A 21510-nucleotide genomic window follows, 5' to 3' on the forward strand; every position below is an offset into this window, starting at 1 on the left:
CTTAATTAATTTGACTCTTCTAGTAAACTGAAAAGAAAATTTGCTTCCAGATATTCAATGAGTAATTTCATTATCATTAGAATATTTTCTGAACGATTAGTCTGCAAAAGTATTTGGAGAGGGTGTCAGGAGTGCAAAAGCTGATTAAAAAATGAAAAGCTGCTGTAAGCTAGTCCTGCTGTCTCACAATCCAGACAAAGAATGTTGCAGACACCCCATTAAACTCTGTCTCAATCAGAAAAGCCATACACAGCAGGGTGACCTATCCCACAACAAGGAAAGAGCAACATCCCCTCCTCCCCTCTAGCAAAATGGTGCGCTGACAAATCAAGCATGAACACCTCTCAGTTCGTTTGGTGTGCGTCTCCGTCTTAGAAAGGTGCTTTTGGCTCTGGCTCTGTCCAGGAGATTCTATCTAGAGAAAAGTGTGCTTTTAGCTTCTTAGCCCATTTACATTCATTGTCTGGGATGTGAACCCCTTGTCTCATTCCTAACATCTATATGCTGTTTTCTCACAGAAGAGGGCCAGCTGGTCGCTTCCCAGGTCTTTAGAGGCTTCATACAATCTGTAACAGATGACTCATTTTTGGACTTTTGAACAGTGTCTAGTACTTTTTCCCTCCTGTGTTTGCCCAAATAAATCACTTCATGGAATTTTTTTTAAAAAAGCAGATATCATTGTTCCTTAGGTCCAGAAACACTGGATACTGAAATACTGAACAACTTGCTGCTGTTAGAAAACTAGTTTGAAATTCTGTTACGTATGGTGATATAATAAAGAGTTTGAAAACCTATTTTCTTAATCTCCAAAATTTTAAAGCAAATACAAACTCTCTGGTGTTTTTATATATTCTTGATTGTGTATTTCCATCAAAAGATCTGTTTTTCTGGCAGAAAATCTGAAAAAAAAAGGGAAATTCTTCTGCAACCATCTGTTGGTATGGAATACACAGTATGAGCAGGTGCACATGATGTATGTGAAAATCTAACAGAGTGTGCTGCTTCTGTTACCTCCTGCTGCTCCTAAGCAAGGATATACAAGGCAAGGAATCCAAGAGGTTCTGGTCACTCTTGCTTGGTAGTGTAGACACAGCCAGTACCTCTCCTGTTTGCCTATATTGCATTTACTGTCTGTTCCTACTGGAAAAGACAAACATGGGTATATTCTGATACATGTATGTAACAGACTGATGGACTTGGAGCATACACAGGAAGCATCCCAAGAGCCCTAAGCAGGTAAATATGCTTCAGCAGAAGTCCCCTGTTGCAGGAAAAGCACCTGAAAACATGGTTTGCAAGTACAGAAGATAGCATTGCAAAAAGGCTTAGTACTTGCAGTTGGGAACACCAATTTTTACAGAAATCTCAAATCCCTCCTGAGGATTTAAGGACAGTCTAGCTGGGTCATGGTATTCTCATACAAACAGAAGCTAAAGAAATCTCCTAAGTCCAGAGCTATGCCTGGGGTTGGAGATGAGAACTCAGTTTTGCCCCATGTGGTATAAATATATAATAACCTATGCAGTATCAGGAGAGTTATTGGCAGTCTCTTACAATTTACGCATTTATCAGACCTGCGGCCTAGACTGGAGATCTCCATCTTTTCACTTCAGGCATGGATCGTTTGCTCATCATCTGCTGAGAGCTCAGTTCTCTGTAATGTATAATCACCATTTCAGACTAGCATCAGTCATCCAATTACATGTCTTCAGTGTTTGTAGGATCCTTTGGTCATACTGATAGGGACTTAGTACTGGTTTCCATTGTTGTCTTTGAGACATGGAATAAATTAATTAAGAGACTACTTGAAGGAGGCAGACATAGAAGAGCTTGACCTCTTTTGTTTTCCCTTGCTTTAGTTTTAATCTGAAAAGTTGGCAATTAGATTTCTTTTCTTTTTTTCTAGCATATCCTATTTTCCTCCCCTTCTAAATTGTGTGTTGATTGTACAAGTCTAGAATTCACAGCTAAGCTGTCCTACAATGTCAGTAATTTGTTCAGTGCAGTTAATAGATAATCCATTGCTGTTTACTCTTTTAAATTTGATGCAGCTATTTTAGTTACGAACATTTCCAGAAATATCTTGCATGATATCACACAGAAATTGCAAACTGAAGACTTTAAAAACTGGATAAATATTACAGAATTCCAGAACAAAAGCATTTCAAAATACACTGAACATTTAAGAGCCAGGGAAATAGTACTTTGATTTTGGAGTAAGGCATACTGTGGTCATTTTCATTTTACATATTGCAAGCATCGTTCTTCTTGAACATTTGATAGGTTCTGAAAATAGCTGATTTTGCAAATCAGATACTTAAAAGGCATGCAGCTGACTTTTGTTAAGCCCTGTACAAACACAGGGATTGTATTTGCATGTTCATATATATTCATGCATTTTCCAGTTACAGCTCAGTGTCTAATCTGATCATCTTCTTTCTGAACTAGTAAGACCGCTATTCCTTTTTATTTTCACTTAAATATCTTGGAAAATGGGATATTGTAGGCTTTCAAGTAATACACACCATCTTTTTTCCCTATGAGTAAATTCATGTCATCTAAAAAAATAATGTAGGCATTAACAGACACTTCATTTTTCTCTGGGATTCTTTGGAAAGGGTTATGATTTACCTATAACAATTTGTTATTTCTTCTACATTTGATGGGAAAGACAGAAATTTGTACTCTTTGTTGGCTGATGTTGAAAGACTGAGTTTCAAATTAAAACTCATAAGAATTTTATGTATTACTTGAAGTAATTTTTGTTGGTTTGGTCCAAACTGGAGAACTTTAGAGTATTGTGGTAGGTGTGATATAATGAAGAGTTGCTAACTTTGTGCTTCCGGTTTTTATTTAGGGCCATTCACAGAATAAAGACCTGGAAAAGTTACATTCCAACGGGAGGAAGATCTGCTATCTCATAACATCTTATCCATCAATTCTAAGCAAAGGTAGGAATATTGCTTATTTTTCGCAACTTCATAAGTAAGATTGACAAAGCATTCCTGCCTGATATTCCAAAACATCTTTTGTATTACACAAACCTACTTATATGCTGTTGCAAAATTTGCTTGTTTAAAGTTGCATGAGTATATTTGCAAAGATTTAGCTCATTATTTTAAAGAGAAATTTACTTAGAAAAAGTGACTGTCAAACAGCACAGTCACTTTTAAAAGTGATTGTCTTTTCGCACAATTAAAATATATTCTCTTTTTACTGAGTCCCGCCTATTGAATCTACTGACCAAAATAAGCTTTTTCACTACCTTTTCTTCTTGTTTACTCCTTGTAGCCAACACATCCAGTGAATTGAAATTAACTGTGGCTTAGACCTTAAAAAAACCTGTTAACAAGACACTCAAGTCTTTATTTCTGGTAATGCTGATCAGAAATTTGAGCCACATTTAACTTCTAAGTCCTTGTTGAGTTTACAGTATTGGCATTTCAGAAAAAGAACAACATAGAGCACTTATAGATTAACGGAATTAATTTACCAGTTTGTTTACTGAGAAATATTTTAGAGGCTAGAACAGTGTTTTGAAAGGCCATAGAAAAATCAGAAATCATCTTATTTATGATGATCTGTCCATTTACTAACATGCCATTTTATGTTTAGTCAACAGAACAAAAAGGAGAAATCTCATTGTCCAGAAACCGGGCTACTCTGTTACGCTACTGCAGGAAAGAATTAAGGCATTGCAGCAGCAGATAGCTGTTTTACAGAATGAAAAAAAGACAGCAGTGTCTTCTGTGAAGGGATTTAAAGAAACCAATGAAAAACTAACAACTCAGCTACATTTGGCTGATCAGAGACTTCAAAATAGTAAACTGACCATAGAGGTAAAGTACTTTTCATTATGGCATCTTACTATGTTCAGCTTAATTATGTTGTAATTCTGTGAAACTTTGATAACATTGATTATTGTCACTTAGTTTGTTATGATCACAGTTATGAAATGTTATATATTAGCATGCTTTATATGAGATTCTGAATCAGTTATGTACAAATGATGTTGAGGCCTGATTTAATATTGTATCAACCCTGCTGAAAATGGAGTGGTCTTCATGCTGACATTTTACCTGCATTCAAATGAGTGAAGGAAGTTTCACTTTTAGCCTGTGGTCTGAGAACTTTCCTGAGAGTCTGCTCAGTCCACATGAACCAGCACCCATTCCTCTGTGAAGAACAGGCAGTTCTGGAGAAAAAAACTGTCTCCATATGCCCCAGAAGTGGAGTGCTCAAGGCAACTGGAGTTTTCTTCCAAAGGGGATTCAGACTAGTCCCATATCTATTTAATCTCATCTCTCTGTCAAGGTGGAAAGCTAGAGAACGAGATTTATACAAATAGAGACTAGTAAACTATTTGGTTAACAGCCCCAAAGATGCCAGCTTTCTTCTCTGTTTCAGTCTTCATTCCTACTTAATCTTTTCCCATACTATTACTCCTTTCTGGTTTTCCCCATTCTCATTTATATATATGTATTTTGTGTTAGTCTATATGCAGCTCCTCAGCTGGAATTCTTTTCTATTCATACTGTAGTGATTGGCCTGCCCTTTATAGAGCTGAATCAACAAACACTTTTGCAGTAATTGTCTCCTGTTGGTCACACACACATCCTGCTTCCAGAATTATTGTGCTACAACAGATGGACTTGCTGGAAGGAGGCAGACATTAAAAAAGAAATCAAATCCCCTCCCCCTCAAACTTCTCTGCGTTTCTGTCTTTGCACAGAAGGCAGAAGCAGCATCAGGAGCAGCACTTTTCACTTTCTTAGGGCTGGGGAACTGCTAATTTCTAGAGGAGGGAAAACCTCATTTCTGTTACTCATTTTGCATAACTATATATATGTAATGAATTGTTCAAAAAGAGTTTCCAAGGTCATTGGAACCAATGGAGATCTTCCCATCTCACAAACAGTATCATAATGTAAAGTTTCATGGACAGTATAAACTTTGCAGAGAGTTATATGTGTAATTTAGCTAAAATATTCTGCTTGCTCAGACATCTTCATGATTTGCCTTCCTAGAAAACTACACCTTAGGTGTCCGTAGAAGAGCAGTGTGAGCAATAAAATAAAAAAGGCCATTATTGGAAAACTGTTTAAAAAAAAAAAAAAGGCAAAATTTGTGTCAAAACAAGTGCTGCTGTACTGTAAAAGACTGACTAAAAGTGAAATAGCAAGGTCTTAAAACCAAACCAGTTTTCTTTCACTCAGTTTTTCTAGAAAGTTAAAAAAAAATAAAAAGTGGTCACTGGTCTATTTAAAGGGTGGTGCATTCTAAGCAAAAATAAATAAATGGTGTTTCAGGTACTCAAGAAAAAATCTTTATTAGGCATGCACATTTTTTTCCTTCTCAGCAACCAATTCAAATTCCCTTTCTTACAACTAATTACTCTTCAGGTGCCATACTAGTGCTACCAAGTGGGAAATTTAAAGCAGAGGCTTGGGCTACTTGCCAAGTGAAAATTAAGGAGGTAAAGAACCTACACAGTCACTGCAGGGAACATGCATGTTTCAGAGAGTGAACCATGATTCAGATAGATCAAATGGCTGTAAAGCACGCATTTGTGAGGGGCTTTTGTGGGTTTTAATAAGAAATACTATCTAGAAGTGAAGTTTTAAGATATTGCAAGGGAAATGACATTTGTTAAAAATATTTTTGTCACTAGCAAGAACACTTGTCATTGTTTCTTCTCAATGCTTCTGCTACTATAGATTTTAGGATTTTCTTGCATAGGTAGATGATAAAAAACAAGCAAACAAACCATGAAAAACTAAAAGATTGAGACCATCTCTGGATTTAGGAAGACTCTTAAACACTTCAGCAGTGTCAAAATGACTAATATAAAAAAATAGGCTTTCATATGTAATCGCAAAGTTTGAGTAATGTTATATTAACAGTGAACTTGTAATGCTAGGCTAACATAAGTATAGCATTCTAGCAACTGTAAACATTAACATTATGGCTTGGACGAGATGCTATGTTGCCTGAATTTTGCTAAGAAAATAAATTCCTTAGCAGACAAGGGCAGATGTTTGTGCAGTCAGTCCTTCCTTATAATCCCCAAGGAATCTAGTGCTAGAAGATCGACTCTGGATTTAAGATTTAAATGTTCCAGATGTTGATTTTGAGACAGATTTTACACAACCTAAGGACTGTCTAGCATCTGTTGATTTTCAGAATGTATGTACTTGTATGGTTTTGTGTATTTTTCTTGAAGATCCACACAGACATGTGTGTATATATGTAACTATGTATGTATTTGTCTACTTGTAGGAGTTCAGAATGCTGGATTCAAGTTCTTTTTTTGTTTGGCCTCTTTGCTGTAACATAGATTTCTTGCTTTGTTTTGTTTCTGCAAAAGCAATTATTTGCATATTTCTTCAAAAATGGCTGTAAAATGACTGCACATGTGAGAATCAAAGCTTGCATTCCCCAAGGATTCACATCAACATTGAGTCAAGACCGTCTGTACAGAAGTACAGTAGTTACATTTTGTTATCAGTGTGTAGAAATCACAGCTGGAGCTGATACTTAATGTAGAAGCGAAGGGATTTAACATTTCCTTAGTTTCTTAGAAAAATGTCTGAAAGGAATTGTTGGGAAAATCCAGGAAAATTTATTCTCCCCCCTACTCATTTCCATCACTAAGTGACTGCTTATAAGAAGAGTGTATTTATTGCATACAGCAGAGTAATTATAATAGTTTTATGCAGTAGGTGTCATTCATATTGCAGAAGTTCAGACAAAGTCTATCGAATAAAAAATTAAAATCTTAAGGAGGTTAAGTCATTAGTGCTTATCTTATGTTAAGGTCACTCACAAGTCCACTGCTGAAAAGTACCATAGGATCTTTTGCATCAGGTCGCCAGTGTTTCTCAGGTAATGTCACGGGGAAGGCTGTGTTTCTTAATGGAATGCCATAGGCATTTGCAAAGTGCCTGTGTAAGTCTACTTTAGCAGGAAACCTGAATCTCAAAGAATTTGAACAAGTCAACCAGTCAAACGTTGACAGATCCTTTGGAGAGGATAATGTGAAGGTTTAAGTAAGTTTTTCAGATGCATTCCTGCAGATATCTAACTACGTTTTTGCTGAATTGGGAAGAAAAGAAGCTTTTTTTTAGAAGCCTCTGAACAATTTAACTGTAACTCAGCCTAAGATTTTTTTCTGCTAGCATTCTAAAAATCTCTCCAAACTTTTAGCCATTCAATTTTTAATTTTCTTTGAATTTTAAGGGAACTTTTTTCCCCTGAGCTCATAGTGTGCTTTTAAAATACAGTTTGCTTGCTGTGAGTTCATTTATCTAGTGGATTATCTCAGTCATAGAAAGGTATGAGCATGAAAAGCAGAAGAGTAAAGGGCCAGAGAAAGTTTTTTATTCTTTAAAGTTTGTTTTGGCTTTTTCTGTGTATTCTCCTGACTGTTTTCTACTGCCCAATCTATCAGAGAACAGCTCAGAATCCAGAGTTACATCTGCAAATTCAGCACCACAGCTTCACTCTTCTTATGGTACCCAAATATGAGTAAACCAGCCAATGTAGCATTTACCCTGCAGTAAGCTAAAACTACTTTTGGAACTGCCTCACTTTTGTTCATTACCGCAAATGTGTAACTGTTTTGACAGGTTTTGGGGGCTTTCTACATAAACATTGTCCAGTTGGAAATTCTTAGAGTCACATCCAATTCTTTTCTCCCAAAACACTTCTACATGTGTAATGGTTTTCTCTTTTTGACTCCTCTTTCATGGAAACACTCTAGAGCATTTGTGTTTATTTTAATTACATTCATAAGAAAGCTTCTGCATTCAGTGTCACCTTTTCTAAATTAAGTGGGGTTTTTTTTCCTCCGATGGCATGAAAAGATATTTTTCATTATGTATATCAGATAATACTAATCATACCTACAGAATATCTGAATGATAAAATTTTATAAAACTTCTTAGAAGAATTAAAATTTGGAAGACTTTAAACATGAATGGTCATTTTTACAGATAAACTGTGCAAGAGATTACTACTGCATCAGTAGTATATGCAGGCATTCTGACTTTCATGTATAGAAGTAGTTAAAAAGCAAAACCAGCTGCTGCTCATATTTTCATAGATAAAAAATAATCTAATAAGAATTGAATTTGCTCTCTTCAACAGTATCCCTTTCCATTCTTACAGGGCACACTTAAGTCTTGAACATTTTACTTGTATCCATCTCAAAAATAAAAATAAAAAATAAAAAAATCTAAATATACCCTATTAAACACTTTTGCTAAACTCAGCGCAAAATAATTTCTGCAACTATCAACCTTTGGCACAGAGTGTAATGAAACAAAGAATTCTGTGAAGCTGTTTAGGAAAAGTCTGTTCCCAAAAACATCAGGAGAATTTCTCCCCCCTCAACTTCTTTAGAAGCGTACAGATTATCCTTTCCTAACTGCTTTGAATAGAGTAGTCTTGGTTAACTTCCAGGAACTATAATCTTTGGGCACAATATTCAAAAAGAAGTGAAAACAGCTTCTCAAAAATATTTAAAAATCAAACCAGCAAATTTTCTATTCTACTTAATATGGAGCAGAAGTGAAAAGGTAAACCAGAAGGGATAAAAGTATGATAAAGCAGGATGTACTGCCTGACCTTTCCAGAGTTTGCAAATACAGTCTAAGACAGCAGAGGTTTATCTAATAATTGAACTAAACTATGTGCCAGTATGAGACTGAAGTCTTCTCAAAAATTGATTGGGTGTAAATTCTATGGTTTTTTTCTTCTGAGGTCACACTGCTGTTATCATTGTGTATGCATGCCTTGAAGAGATCTCTTTGTGGGCACAGTAGATAATTGAAAACTGAAAACACACCCCAATCTGTGTATTCTTGAGAGAAAGCTATTTTTCCTGGACTCAGCACAGTGTTCCAGACCTGAACATCCACATTATCTGTAGGTAGGAAAAAATTGTCTGTAATGTATTTCAAACCTAAATTTTATGGCATTTAAATTCAAATTTCTGGGCCCTACCTGTAGTTTTTGAAGGCTTTGAATTGACAATATTGAGAATAATAGATTCTGATATATTGCAGTTTTATTAGAGCTTTGCTGAGCCTAAGAAATTGAAAATCAGGCTATGATGTCACACTTTCCAAGGCTGGAAACAAAGACAGACAATGCTCTGTGACTCTGTGAGACTAGAATTCACCTCTTTCAAGTCCTAGTCCAAAATTCTGCCTGGAATGAAGCATGACCAGCTAATTAAATATGTTTGTTCAAAGTTTTTGGGTACTAAATGGGGAAATATCTATATAATTTTTCCTGTGGTAAACTACTGATTCAGTGTTGCCGCTGATATAAAACAGTTCTCAAATTTCTATTTTCTACTCTGTCAGAGATGTTGACTTGGAAATAAAATGAGGAATTGCCACATGGTAAACATGAAAGTAACTGCCCTTTTAAAATGCATCTACTCCAATTTTTTTTTTTATTATTTTATTTATTTTTATAGTTTGCTGCATTGAAAACATACAGCATCCTGAAGTCAGTTCCATTAACAGTACTACACTGTAAAATATATTTATTGTGAAACTGTGCTTTCATTAAAAAACAAAAATAAAGCAAAATACCTTTTACATTTATATTGATCTCTGAAGAAAAATTACAATAGACCTGTTGAATTATTGATGAACAACAGTTGAAGTACATTGCATGTAGGAAATGCATTCTCATTCATAAATTAAAGAGAACAGTTGGCATGAACTAGAACTATGAGAGTTGTATTATATTGCTGTCAAAATGAAATAACTTAGAGATAGGTAAATTCTAGAAAAATATATTATAAAGAAAAGATTGTGGAGACTACATGAAGTTCATAGAATATACTTACAATCAATATGATTTATATTCCTGTATCATGTAGAAATCCTAAAAAGTATACTTCTATATTAAAAGAAAGAACCTGTATCACAAGGATTCACATTTTCTTACAGTGTTACAAATAGAGATAGTACACATATCTATAAGCATATCTAATACATTTATATCTGATAGTACAATACAGTAATAGAATATACTTGTATGTATATTACAGTAAGCACTGGATGATATCGCCCTGTAATTTTTACTTTATGGATTTCATGTGATATATAGCTTATTTTTCTTCACCATCCCTGTGATTTGATGAAACTTTCCTTGTGCATTGAATCTTATCTTATTATTAGACAAAAAATAGAACTCAGTTTTCAGTTTTTCCCAAAAAACATTCCTGAATAAGACACTATTTAAAACTTGGAAAAATACAACAAATACTGTTGTAGTAGGATATTTTTTTTTTAAATGATAGGCATTGGAAAGGACCTCTGAAGATCATCTAGTCAAACTCCCCTGCTAAAGCAGCATCACCTAGAGCAGGTTGCACAGGATCACATCCAGATGGGTTTTGAAGGAGCCTCCACAACGTCTCTGGGCAGCCTGTTCCAGTGCTCTGTCACCCTCAAAGAGAAGAAATTTTTCCTCATGTTCAGATGGAACTTCCTGTGTTCCAGTTTGTGCCTGTTGCCCCTTGTCCTGTCGCTCATAGAAATATCTTTGTGGAATTCAGTGTGATCTGCTCATTCAGTTAAAGCTAAGCATAGAGCTAGACTGGGTTCTTGAACCTTCTCTACTATGTAAAGTTCTGTGGGTTTTGTCAGATAATATTTATTCACCATCAAATCTCACCCCCAACAATCCATTGATTTGGGAATAATTATTCATATGTGGACAAGAGATTAGATCTCAGTTCTGGCAGTCTGATTTTCTCGTAGATTGACATAGAAAACCCGTTTGGGTGGCAATTGGATCAATACTCTTAGGCTTGTTCACTGGAGTGGTCCATGAATTATTCATTATTAGTAACTACCAGTATTAACTATGAAAGTGATTTACTAACCACTTCAACCATGTGCTTATTTCCACTGAATTCAATGAAATTTTGAGACCTTGTAGGAGTGGTGGTAAAAATAAGTTTTATTGGCTGTAGTCTTGAACATAGACCTCTCTATAGTGAGAAATTCTTTTGTGTTTTGAACTAACAGTGGAGGAATTACAATAGAGGATGTAGCTGCATAATTTTTTTTCATATTGTGTAATTTAATATTCTGATAGACTACGCAATAAAACCTCTGTGTACCATTCTATATAGGTGCTACTAAAATGCAAGAAACAGATGTCTTGGGTTTCTATCAGCTATATATCCTACCTTAGAAGTTTGAATTCTCTCCCCTTGTTTGCAATTGTCTGTTTCATGATGGATTTTTACCTAACAGTCTCTCTTTTCTCTCTTTCCTGGCCTAGCTAAAGATTTTCCTGATTATGTTCTAATGAAAAGTTTTCATGAGTCATGAGAAACTGGAAAAATACTTTTGCATTCCTTTGTATTGTGAACATTAAGTGAGTTGATTCTCCTGCACTCTCCTAATGCATCCTTCTAACATACTTCCCTTTCCTTTGCTCCTGTCCTAATCTTTTAGATAAATTTCCCTCATTGTGAGGTTAGGGAACATGAGATTGGTGGAGCAGAGTGCTCAGTATGGTTAGCAATGCATGTAGTAGATGAACTGGTAAGAGACTGTTTTTTCCCGTATTTGAAGAGCTGGATTTCCTAAGAAGGTGAAGGAGCAGGGTCATGGGATTGCAAAAATGACTCTATGACCTTAAAGTATCTAGAAGTCTTATAAGCACATCCACTCATTTATGTTGTGTGCCCCTCTGCAGTAGCGATTGCTTGTGTTAAACTGTACATAGGAGATTAAATTCCAAAAATTATCTTCATCATCATTGGTTTTACTTAGTATTTGAATTGGAGCTAAGCATTTCCACATGGAACATGGTGTAGACTCAATGTCTCAATTCATGCCTTAAGGTTAAATTGGTGCATATAAGTACCACTTAATCATTTTCACTAGCTCAGAATCCCACGTACCATGAAATTAATTTTTCAGTTGATCCCTCACATGAATGATAACATTATTTTTTTTCCCCAAGATAATGGTTTACACCTTACATATCTATTCTATTTGGATATACTATGAAATATATGACAGTCTTTTTGCTGTTTGTTTTGGAGGTAAAATCTTTCAAACATTTTTTAAAAATTAGTGGCAATGTAAAAAATCCTTGCCAGTGCAAGAGGATATCTTCAGTCATTGACAGCTATTTTAAGCTTTCAATCATCTACCAGAGGCTGATTGAAAAGTATAGATCATTATGACCTCACAGTGTTTTTAATGAGGAAATCATTACATCATAATGAAAACCAATACATTGCTCAAGTTCACGTTGAGCGAGGCTGAATGCCTGTCTCCTGGGAACCAGGGACTCTGAAGAAAAATGAGAGTCCTAGTAGGTAATGAGCTGAGCATGAACTGCAATTGCCATTGTGAAAAGCACTAGCGCAGTCCTTGAATGTATAAACTAGAGGCTGTGCAATAGGAGCAGAGAGAATATGTTTTCTTTCACTTGGCATGATTTGACTGCTCATAGAATACTCTGTGTAGCTCTGATACCCAGAATCTAAGAAAGAGATTGATGGAAATAAAAAAGCATTTGAAGAAGACTTATGAGAAGGATTTGAAAATATACCATTCCAGAGAACAGTTCGAGGTTTTCAGAGAGGAGATTAAAAGTTAATTCAAATTTAAATATCTAAGAAAAAGAAATTTGCTTGTAGAGTCTTCAGTTTAGCAAAGGAGGATTGAAAAAAATATTCAAGGACACAGAACTGAAACAAGATAGAATCATATGAGATATGAAGTCTGTAATTTTTATGTGACTGTAATTGACCATTGCCAATTGGAATCATAGAACTGCAGGGATATTGGACAATTCATTTAAAAAGGAAGAATTAGAGAGAAATCAACTGCTTGTTGTTAGCAGTGGGCAGTCTTTCTGAAGGGAATTACAAAAAGCTCTTTTGTAGAAAGCATGAAAAAAAAAGAGACGGGAAGAGAGAGGATATTTTTAATGATGTGAGGTAAATTAATTAAAAGTACAAACAGGAAGGTATGTTCTCAACTTCAGTAACACTGTTCATTTATCTGAAGAACTGATGGAAGAAATGCATGTACTTCGTAGAGCACAGCTGGGCAACAGTATTTTTATGATGAAAGACAATAAGCATTTAATAGTGCTGTGGAGAAGAGATGCAAACATGGATGATAAATTTAAGAAAAGTCAAACCAATGTCTTATAAGGACCTAACTGAAGCCAAGGAGGAGAGTTATAATGATGTTCAAACATCAGGTTATAAAGAGGAGAAATTCTGAGGCAGAGGAAGAAGCCATTGCCGCTCAAGACATACAAATACAGTCATGGCACTGGGAAAATGGATAACAAAACAAAGGGAGTAACATAAAGGAAATGAATGTTCCACAATGTGCCACAGGAACATTAAAAGAGAATTAGTCTTTAGCAGAAGAAATGCAAAGAGAAGGAAAAATAGCTTTTGTGGTGTAACGTACACAGAATTTAGGATTACATTGGTCTGGTACAGCCCTTTAGAGGTTCTGATTGCAGAGGTGAGAGAAGACTCTTTAATTTACGTAGTGCATGGCTTGGTAAGGAAAATTCAGAAAAATATCAATAACCATCTTTTAATATTTCTTTCATATTCTTTTGTCTATCTGTAAGGTTGAGCATAAAGAAACAGTTTTTTAGTGAGGTAGTACTAAACTATTTAAAGGAGAAAGGTGTTCATTTTAATTGGAAGCATAGAGACAGATCAATGTTTTTTGAATCAAAATCTTGATTAAGTTGAGATATTTTGTTAAAGGCTTGACTTCCAAAGAATGAAAATACTTATTTTTCACAATATTGTTTGCAATAGGAACTGGCAGAAAAAAATTAAATTAAATTTACTATGAGAAACAAATGAGGGAAGGGCATTCTGATAGATAGTAATTTCAATTAAAAATCTACAGGTGCTGCACTTACTTGAAGATATAAATTTTACAAGGTTTGTCACTAAAAAATAAAGTTGAGAGACATAAATTTCTGTTGTTTCCTTAGAAAAGCCTATATTGAGGCCTGAAACTACAGGTAGTATGCAATGAATTAGAGTCTCAAGACCTTTACTTTGAGTAGTTTATCTGAAGAAGAGAACAGTTTTCTGATGTTCTATGTTTATAAGGAACATAATTTTGATAAAGCATTACATACAGCTTAGAGTGGATTTTATTGGAGCCCACTGTCATACATACTGTTGTGTACAGTTCAAAAGGTACTTGTGTTTTATAGTAAATTACTCAAAAGATTATGAATACTGGATTGTCCTGACTATATTTTTATGTTTCTGTCAAGAATTGCAAAGTTTTAGTCTCATTTCCATTATTCGGCTGCTGCTTTGTGATATTTGTTCTTACTTTCCATAAAAAGGAGTTAAAAACTTCTTTATATATACAAATATATATTTTCTTATTTACATATACTCACAGTGTGTCTCTAGACTTGCCTTTACACTGGCAGCTTTTGTAGTAGACGTCCTGTGTAGGGTATTCAGTTTATATATGTCAGATCCTCAAGGGCCATGGCTTTTACCAGATGAAGCACTTTTGATTTTGAGGCTGATGAAACACAGTGCTATTATTGATCTGTGCATGACACAGCCTGTCTCTCTGCTGGCAGAGTGTAGCAACATTTATCCAGGAATTTGTGAAATGTCACTCGGATCATGTTCATAAGGTAAACTGTGCAAAAAACAGGATCTAAGCTGAGAATCCATGAGGAATTGGACGTGACTCTCTTATTCCTTCGTCCTATCTTCTAGGTCAGCCAAGTGGTATTTGTTAAAACACTGTCTGTGTTTTATATTAGGTGTTGAAGAAAGTGTGATTATCACTAGGAATACCCTGTACAATATAGTCATACTGTTGTTTTACTCCGTTTTTTGGTCACTTGGGAAAACAATATTTTAAGTCAGTGAAAGTGATCTAAATATTGCAAGTCTATAATTTCTCTTCTGTTTGTAACAAAATGACATTTCCTGTACAGCTCCAACCAGGAAACTCTGCTTATACTCTCTAAAGAATTTAACTTCTCTTGCTTCACTTTGCCTTTAGAGATATGTGGCAATACACATTTGTCGTTAAGATCTCAGTAAGCAATAGTGGTCAGAAAGGATGTGTGACTGTTTCTACACATAAAACTGCCAAAATACTGATATTTACATGTTTTGTGGTTTGGTTTTTTTTTTAAATTATGATTGAAAAAGGCTACACGTTTTTGTTAGTATCAAAAGCATGTTATGTAAAAAATTGTTAAAACTAAGGTAAATGATAAAAAAGCAAGCTTCCATATACTATTTATCTATTTGTAAAGGGTCAAATGTGACTTTTTCAGACCTTTTTTATAAGTAGTGTTTCAGCAATAGACTCGCTGTTATCTGCAAATGGATGTTGCACGTTCTTTTTAAAAAAATTGTTTTAAAGTATAAAAAAGACACAAAAAGCTGCAATTATTAATTTTCATTTTCTGTTTCTAAAACAGTAATAGCAGTAACAATTTGAAAGTTAGCCATGAGGGAAAAAATTAATTATTGTTATATTTGCTAACATTTTTCAATTTTAAACATTAAAATTTTTTTAAAAGTCTCCAGATCATTTCACTTAAAAATCAGTTACTAGTTAAGGGAAGAAGAAACAGGTTTTATTGAAGTTGAAGATTTGAGTTTGGCTATCTTGGGATTTTGTCCCCAACTATAACAAGGATTTTCTCTTACTTCTGTAAGATAATTTCTGATATTTTAATGCCACAAGACCAAATCAAGATTTTGACATATGTGAGATGCAAACTCATGAGTTGTGGAAAAAGGCAAAATTGCAGATGGTTGGAGGAGAGAGGTTGGCTTGTGGATATGTGTGCTTATTTTGCAAAGGTCCACAGTTTGGACAAATACCGGTGTCTGTTTCTCAGGAACATGAGGATGGTATTTCATACCATGAAGACCACCTACTTGCCAAATCTACTGCTCTTCATAGTAGAACCATTGCCAGCTTGTCAGGCATTACTTCTTGCAGAGAATTTCACAGAGGGCATTTATTTTGCTACTTAGCAGTGTCAAGGCACTTTGTGAAGCAGTGTATCTTGTTTGGGGCACCACACATAAAATCACATTCTGGAAGAAAGGAAGAAGAATTCTAAGAAGTTTTGAACATGTTAACTATGAGAAAAGATTAAAGGAGTGTAATTAATGGAATAACAGATCAATGGTAGAGACTGAAGGAGTATAATAGCAACTTTCCAATGCATAAAAGATTATTAAAAAAAGGTCTAGTGGTCAGTTTGTCCTTCCGTCTCCTTTAAGAAAAATAGATTTCATTTCTCAAGAAAGGTGTTTTAGATATAAGGCAAATTTTCTCTCTGAAGGCACTGAAGAACCACAGAAGACTGCCAGGAGAATCTTTGTAGTTAAACCAAAATTTTCAGGAATAATCTACTTAGACTCTTTTGCATATGTGCTAAACTAAATGTATTTTTGACATTATTGCCAATCTTGCTTTTGTTGCAATTATTTTTTTGTCCTCATTCTCAAATGGAAGCACTTTTTTTTTTTTTTGGTAGCTAGCACAGGAAAAATATTTTAATACTGAAGAGTTTGAACAATGGAGCTAGCAGCTAGTCTTTGCAAACTTTTACTTCTTGGACACCAAGTTCTTCTTTTCCTCCATGCAGCTTATTACTCCTTGGTTTCTAGTAAGGTGTATCAATGATCAGAAAGCAGAACCATAACAACAGCTCCCACCTCTTGTCCTTTGAAGAACAATGTCAGAAAGAAACATCTTTGGTCCTAGACTTCTTGTGAACTCCTCCAGATTTCAGAAGGGGAATCTTCTCCTTCACCAGTTCAGTACTGTTAGATCTTCTGCAGAGCACCAGTTTCCTGTGTTTCACGCTATTTTCTTACCCATCCCACACTGAGATTTCTTTGTCTAGTTTATTGTACAAAGGGAGTTGTCATTTTTGTTAGAGCTTGCATCTTACTCCAGCTTTCTCATTCCCACAATCCCTTGTCTAAGCTTGTACATTCAAAGTTAATGCTGGTGCTCTGTAGTCCTGGCTACTCCCTTTCACTACAGGAAGAAACTTCAAAAGACACATCCATAGCCAGGAGTACAAGCCAGAAGAGTACAGTCATTCTCATCCCTTTACCAAGGAAGATGCATGAGCCTTCAGACTGCATTTGATTTCTTGTTTTTGGTCTTTCTAGGTATAAAGGAATAGGAGTCAAGAACTAAGACATTTTCAACAACAGTAGAAAAGTGCTACAACTAAGACTACTTTTGAGACAAAAAAAAAAAAAGGTATCTAGGAACTAACACCTGAGATTGTTTTTAAAACTGGTTGTCTACAGCGTTCCCTCCTTGGGATTGTCCTCATTTTTCTCTGCCTTAGAACCCAGTTGCAAACTATGAGTACTGACTCACAGGATTCTTTGGAATCCCTACAAAGTCAAAGGCTAATACTCTCCTTGTAACCCTAAGGGAGGAGTTTTTGTGGTTTTGAAGCCATGTTTGTTTGCTTGAAGTGCCTAGACCTTACAGACTCAGTTACTGCTAGAGGAGGTGGAAGCATGTTTGTACTTCCTTACTAATGTTTTGCATCATCTGATTTGCTCTCCAAAAGTTTCATTGGCAATTAAGGAGGTAATCATGGACTGTTCCCATAGCTTGTGTCCTGTTCAGGTTTATTTTGCATCACTCCAGGCTACCTTTGGTGCCTAATGTGGTAAGAGCTTCAGTTTCTTTCTCAGTAATGGGTGCTGTATGACGAGCCATAGCATAGTCTCACAAGATTCACAGGCACTGGAAAAGGATTTACTCTTTGGTGGCTGAACTGGTCTGCCTGTGCAGAGTTTTCTGTTCATTCATTGATTCAAAGGTGGTCCTGTGGTCTTTAGAGTATTATGTACACCAAAGAGAAATGTGTGACTTTGTCTATACTCTTATCTCAGTGAAGCAAGAATGAGGGAGGTACTAAGAGAGAGCAGCTGTAGGTCTGGTTCAAGCTGGGACATTGAATTGCACAACTACAATGTTGTCCTCAAACTGTTCATGTATGTGGAAATAATTAATTGCCTAAATGAGTCATAATCTTGATGATAATTATGATAAAGGAAAGTATATTTCATTTTAGACATTAGGCTGAAAACATGGCTTTTTCTTGTGATGGTCTCTTCACCTATTTAGTATGTAATGTAAGGAATACTTTACCCTAAACTGTTCATTTATGCCTGTAATTTTAGCAAAGTTTCCAATGATAACATAAATTACAAATTAAAGATAAGACTGTGGGGGTTCATTTACAAGAATCCAGGGATGAATTACCACTTTAATTTATATGCAATCCATTGTAGAGGTAATTTTTAAATGCAATTCATGATTTGGAAAAATATCGCTGTCTTCGCATCCTCCCCACAAAGTCCGTCATCAGCTTCCTCATACCTATCAGAAATGCCTAGCAATATGCCTTTATTTTCTTATATAGAAATGTAAACAATACATTAATATTTGTACAGTATCACCTTTATGTGACTAGAAGAATTCCAGGGTGGTTTTTTTCTTTTTTTTTTCAACCCTTTATTATGTATTTGTATTTTTGTCCTGTTCTATGAGAACATTGACCTTTTCCAGTAATTAGATTTGTTAATACAGTTTACACTTAAAATGTTTTGCTTTTACACAGCTGTCTACATAAAAAAATCAAAGAAGCTGAGGACATTTTTTCAGCTTTTATCGATATCTGAAGCAGTTACAAATGTGATGTTTAAATAATTGTATAAAATTAAATATAGAGCTATCTGTATAAATTTTGTTCCTGAATATTGCTCCATTTCTGAAAATACTTCTGATGTACATATTTTCAGTCATTTTTATCCAAAATACTTAATATCACTTCCTCAAACCTTTGTATCTTTCAGACATATTTTCTGTAAGTTGACAAAAAACAGTCTTTAACAGTTGAAAAATTGAGATGTAAGCAAATAAAAACAATACATAAAGAGGAGGCTAAAGTATGGGAGATGGAACAGCTTTCCTTAGAAGCACAGAATTCCTGCCCACTTATATTTGAGATGCAGAAGTGTTTCAGTAGAAAGTGGTTCACTCTCTAAAACAGATGGAAATGAGGAGAGGTTAAATTAATATTTCACCATTCTTTCAACTGTTTTGTTGCTGTCCTGCTTATATATACTTTTAAAAATAATTTTAATTTTTAAAGATAGAATGCTGTATGCTTTGGAAATAAGTGGGTAAATCAAAAGAAAGTTTAAAAACAGTCTTTAAAATAGCATTTTCATTTTGGTTTCTCTCTATTTTATGTGAGCTATATGGAAAACAGATGGAAGCATTATTAATTTTTTCCCCCAATGAGTTTTAGTGCAGCATATTTGTATGTGTTATCTGAAACATATGAATACTTAGTATTGCTGCTGTTAAATTCGTAATGAGTTGTAGGGATTGTGAAATTCCCTGACTGGCTCTCATGCAAGTAGTTCATTTGCAGTGCTTAGATGTGTTAAGATTAAGCAGGGGGAATATGGCAAGCACTATCCCTGACCCTAGATGAAAAATTCAGATTTCTGGCTTTATGAGTTTGCCCTAACTCTCGTGTTTGGTGAAAATCAGATAAATACAGTGTAACCCTGCAAAAAATCTTGCAGTAAAACCTGGTCCTGACTATAAAAGATTGCATAGATTCCATGTCTTATATTGAAATTTTCCTAGTAAGTACAAAGGCATGGAAATCTTGGGGCAAATTTTATGCTTCAAATGCAAGTCTTTGCTTGTATATAGCAATACTTAATATGCATGGGCATGTTAGGTGTTGGAATAACCAAATCAACTTGTATTTGTTTAAATAGCAGTGGTGGATACATGGAAACATTGGTTTTGGACTTCAGCCACATCTTCACAACTAGCTTGCTATAACATTCAGACATTTTCAAGTGGGACTAAGTGTTGTGAAATGTCTCCAGTTATATTTTAATTTTTAATTTAATTGCAGTTATAAACTTATTTAAATGTACTTTGTAGTGTCTGTGTAGATATTAATACTTCAAATAAGTTTAAATATGTAAGATATAGTGTAATACACTGTAATCTTCAATATTTTTCTTTTTAAGAAACACTAATTTTTTAAGTCCTGCAATTTTTATCTGGAAATCTTAAGGCCTTATAGGCAAGGTCCTGCATACCTGTGTACTCTGGCAGTTTGCATCTCCACATTGGAAACTCAATCCCTACAAAAATTACAGCACATGGTTGTGATAATATAATTGATCATAATGAAACTACTTATATAAGTAATGTTACATACATAGTTAATATTCCTTACATTCCTTTGAAATTTGCAAGGACAGATGGAGTGCTGCATCTGCTTTAGTATGAAAACAAGACAGTGTTCTTAATATGTATAGGAGTCATGCATAGGATACAGCACTATTTACTCATACAGAGACATGAAATGAAAGTGATAGAAAATGCAAGCTAAAATGGAATTGCTACAGGTCAACCTCCTTATCTTTGAATTGGTGTTATCATTATACAGATGACATGTTTCAGAAGCATTTTCATCGTATTAAAAAAAAAGTTACCTATATTATTACTAAGGTTTTTCTTATTTTCCATAATTTATTTGAAAAATCATTGGTTGCACAGTGTGCAGTTCTGTACTCAGGCTTGTCTGTTGTTTGTAACAGCAGATGATTTCTTGGAGAATTGGGCCCAGAATATATGAATTCAATTCATTCATACACGAGTGTTTGTGTATTTCGCTAGAATAGATATATGTGTTCTGGTCTTGATCTATGTGGTATTATCATTCTTTACAAAAAGAAAAAAAATACAAAATAAAATTTAAAATTGACCTATCTGCTCTGATTTTATTGATTTTATTTTTTTATTATTTCATAAGATGCCATAGCCAAATCAAATGTTGTAGGCTTTTATAAGTTGTAGACTAAATTTAGCTATAAATTAGCTCTGAAATAAATGAATTACAAGTAAAACATTTGTTTATGAAGTGGTATACAGTAGATATCTCTTTATAAATGATGATTGCTCTGATCAATACTAGCACATGATTAAGAAGACATTCAAAGACTTTGATAAGAGTCTTTGCTAGTGATTACAATTGTATTCCCAATAATAGCTGCATTTATAATTTGTATGTGGAAAGGACCATTGTGTAGATAACAGTGTAAACATTGCTTTTATAAATCTGATGAAATGAAATTGTTTTACAGTGACATTATCAATAGGATAACTATGTTTTTTCTTTAGTAAAATACTAGAGATGAGAAATATACCTCTTATCTGCATGCTGATATCTGTATTTCTCTTCTGGGAACTAATTTAAACACTTCATGAGAGATTGACATTTTCAGTGCCTTAAACATCCTTAAAAGCTGCTTTGTTCATTGCAAACCATATTTAGTATGACCTCATAATAATGTAGCACACCTCAAGTGTCATGCCTGTCTTTACTATGCACACTGGA

The 21510-nt window shown here is 34.7% G+C and overlaps 1 protein-coding gene across 3 annotated transcripts in view; it reads left to right on the forward strand.

Annotated features, from left to right (window-relative positions):
* CNTLN (centlein) overlaps positions 1 to 21510 on the forward strand; it is a 203604-nt gene that overhangs the window by 144790 nt on the left and 37304 nt on the right. For all 3 annotated transcript variants that reach the window (XM_054810899.1, XM_054810898.1, XM_054810900.1), the window contains exons 18-19: positions 2858 to 2951; positions 3616 to 3839. In XM_054810899.1, the coding sequence (XP_054666874.1) occupies positions 2858 to 2951; positions 3616 to 3839 (318 nt within the window). The remainder of the gene's footprint in view (positions 1 to 2857; positions 2952 to 3615; positions 3840 to 21510) is intronic.

The sequence above is a fragment of the Grus americana genome, chromosome Z (genome assembly GCF_028858705.1).
Source record: "Grus americana isolate bGruAme1 chromosome Z, bGruAme1.mat, whole genome shotgun sequence".
In the NCBI taxonomy this organism is placed as follows: domain Eukaryota; kingdom Metazoa; phylum Chordata; class Aves; order Gruiformes; family Gruidae; genus Grus; species Grus americana.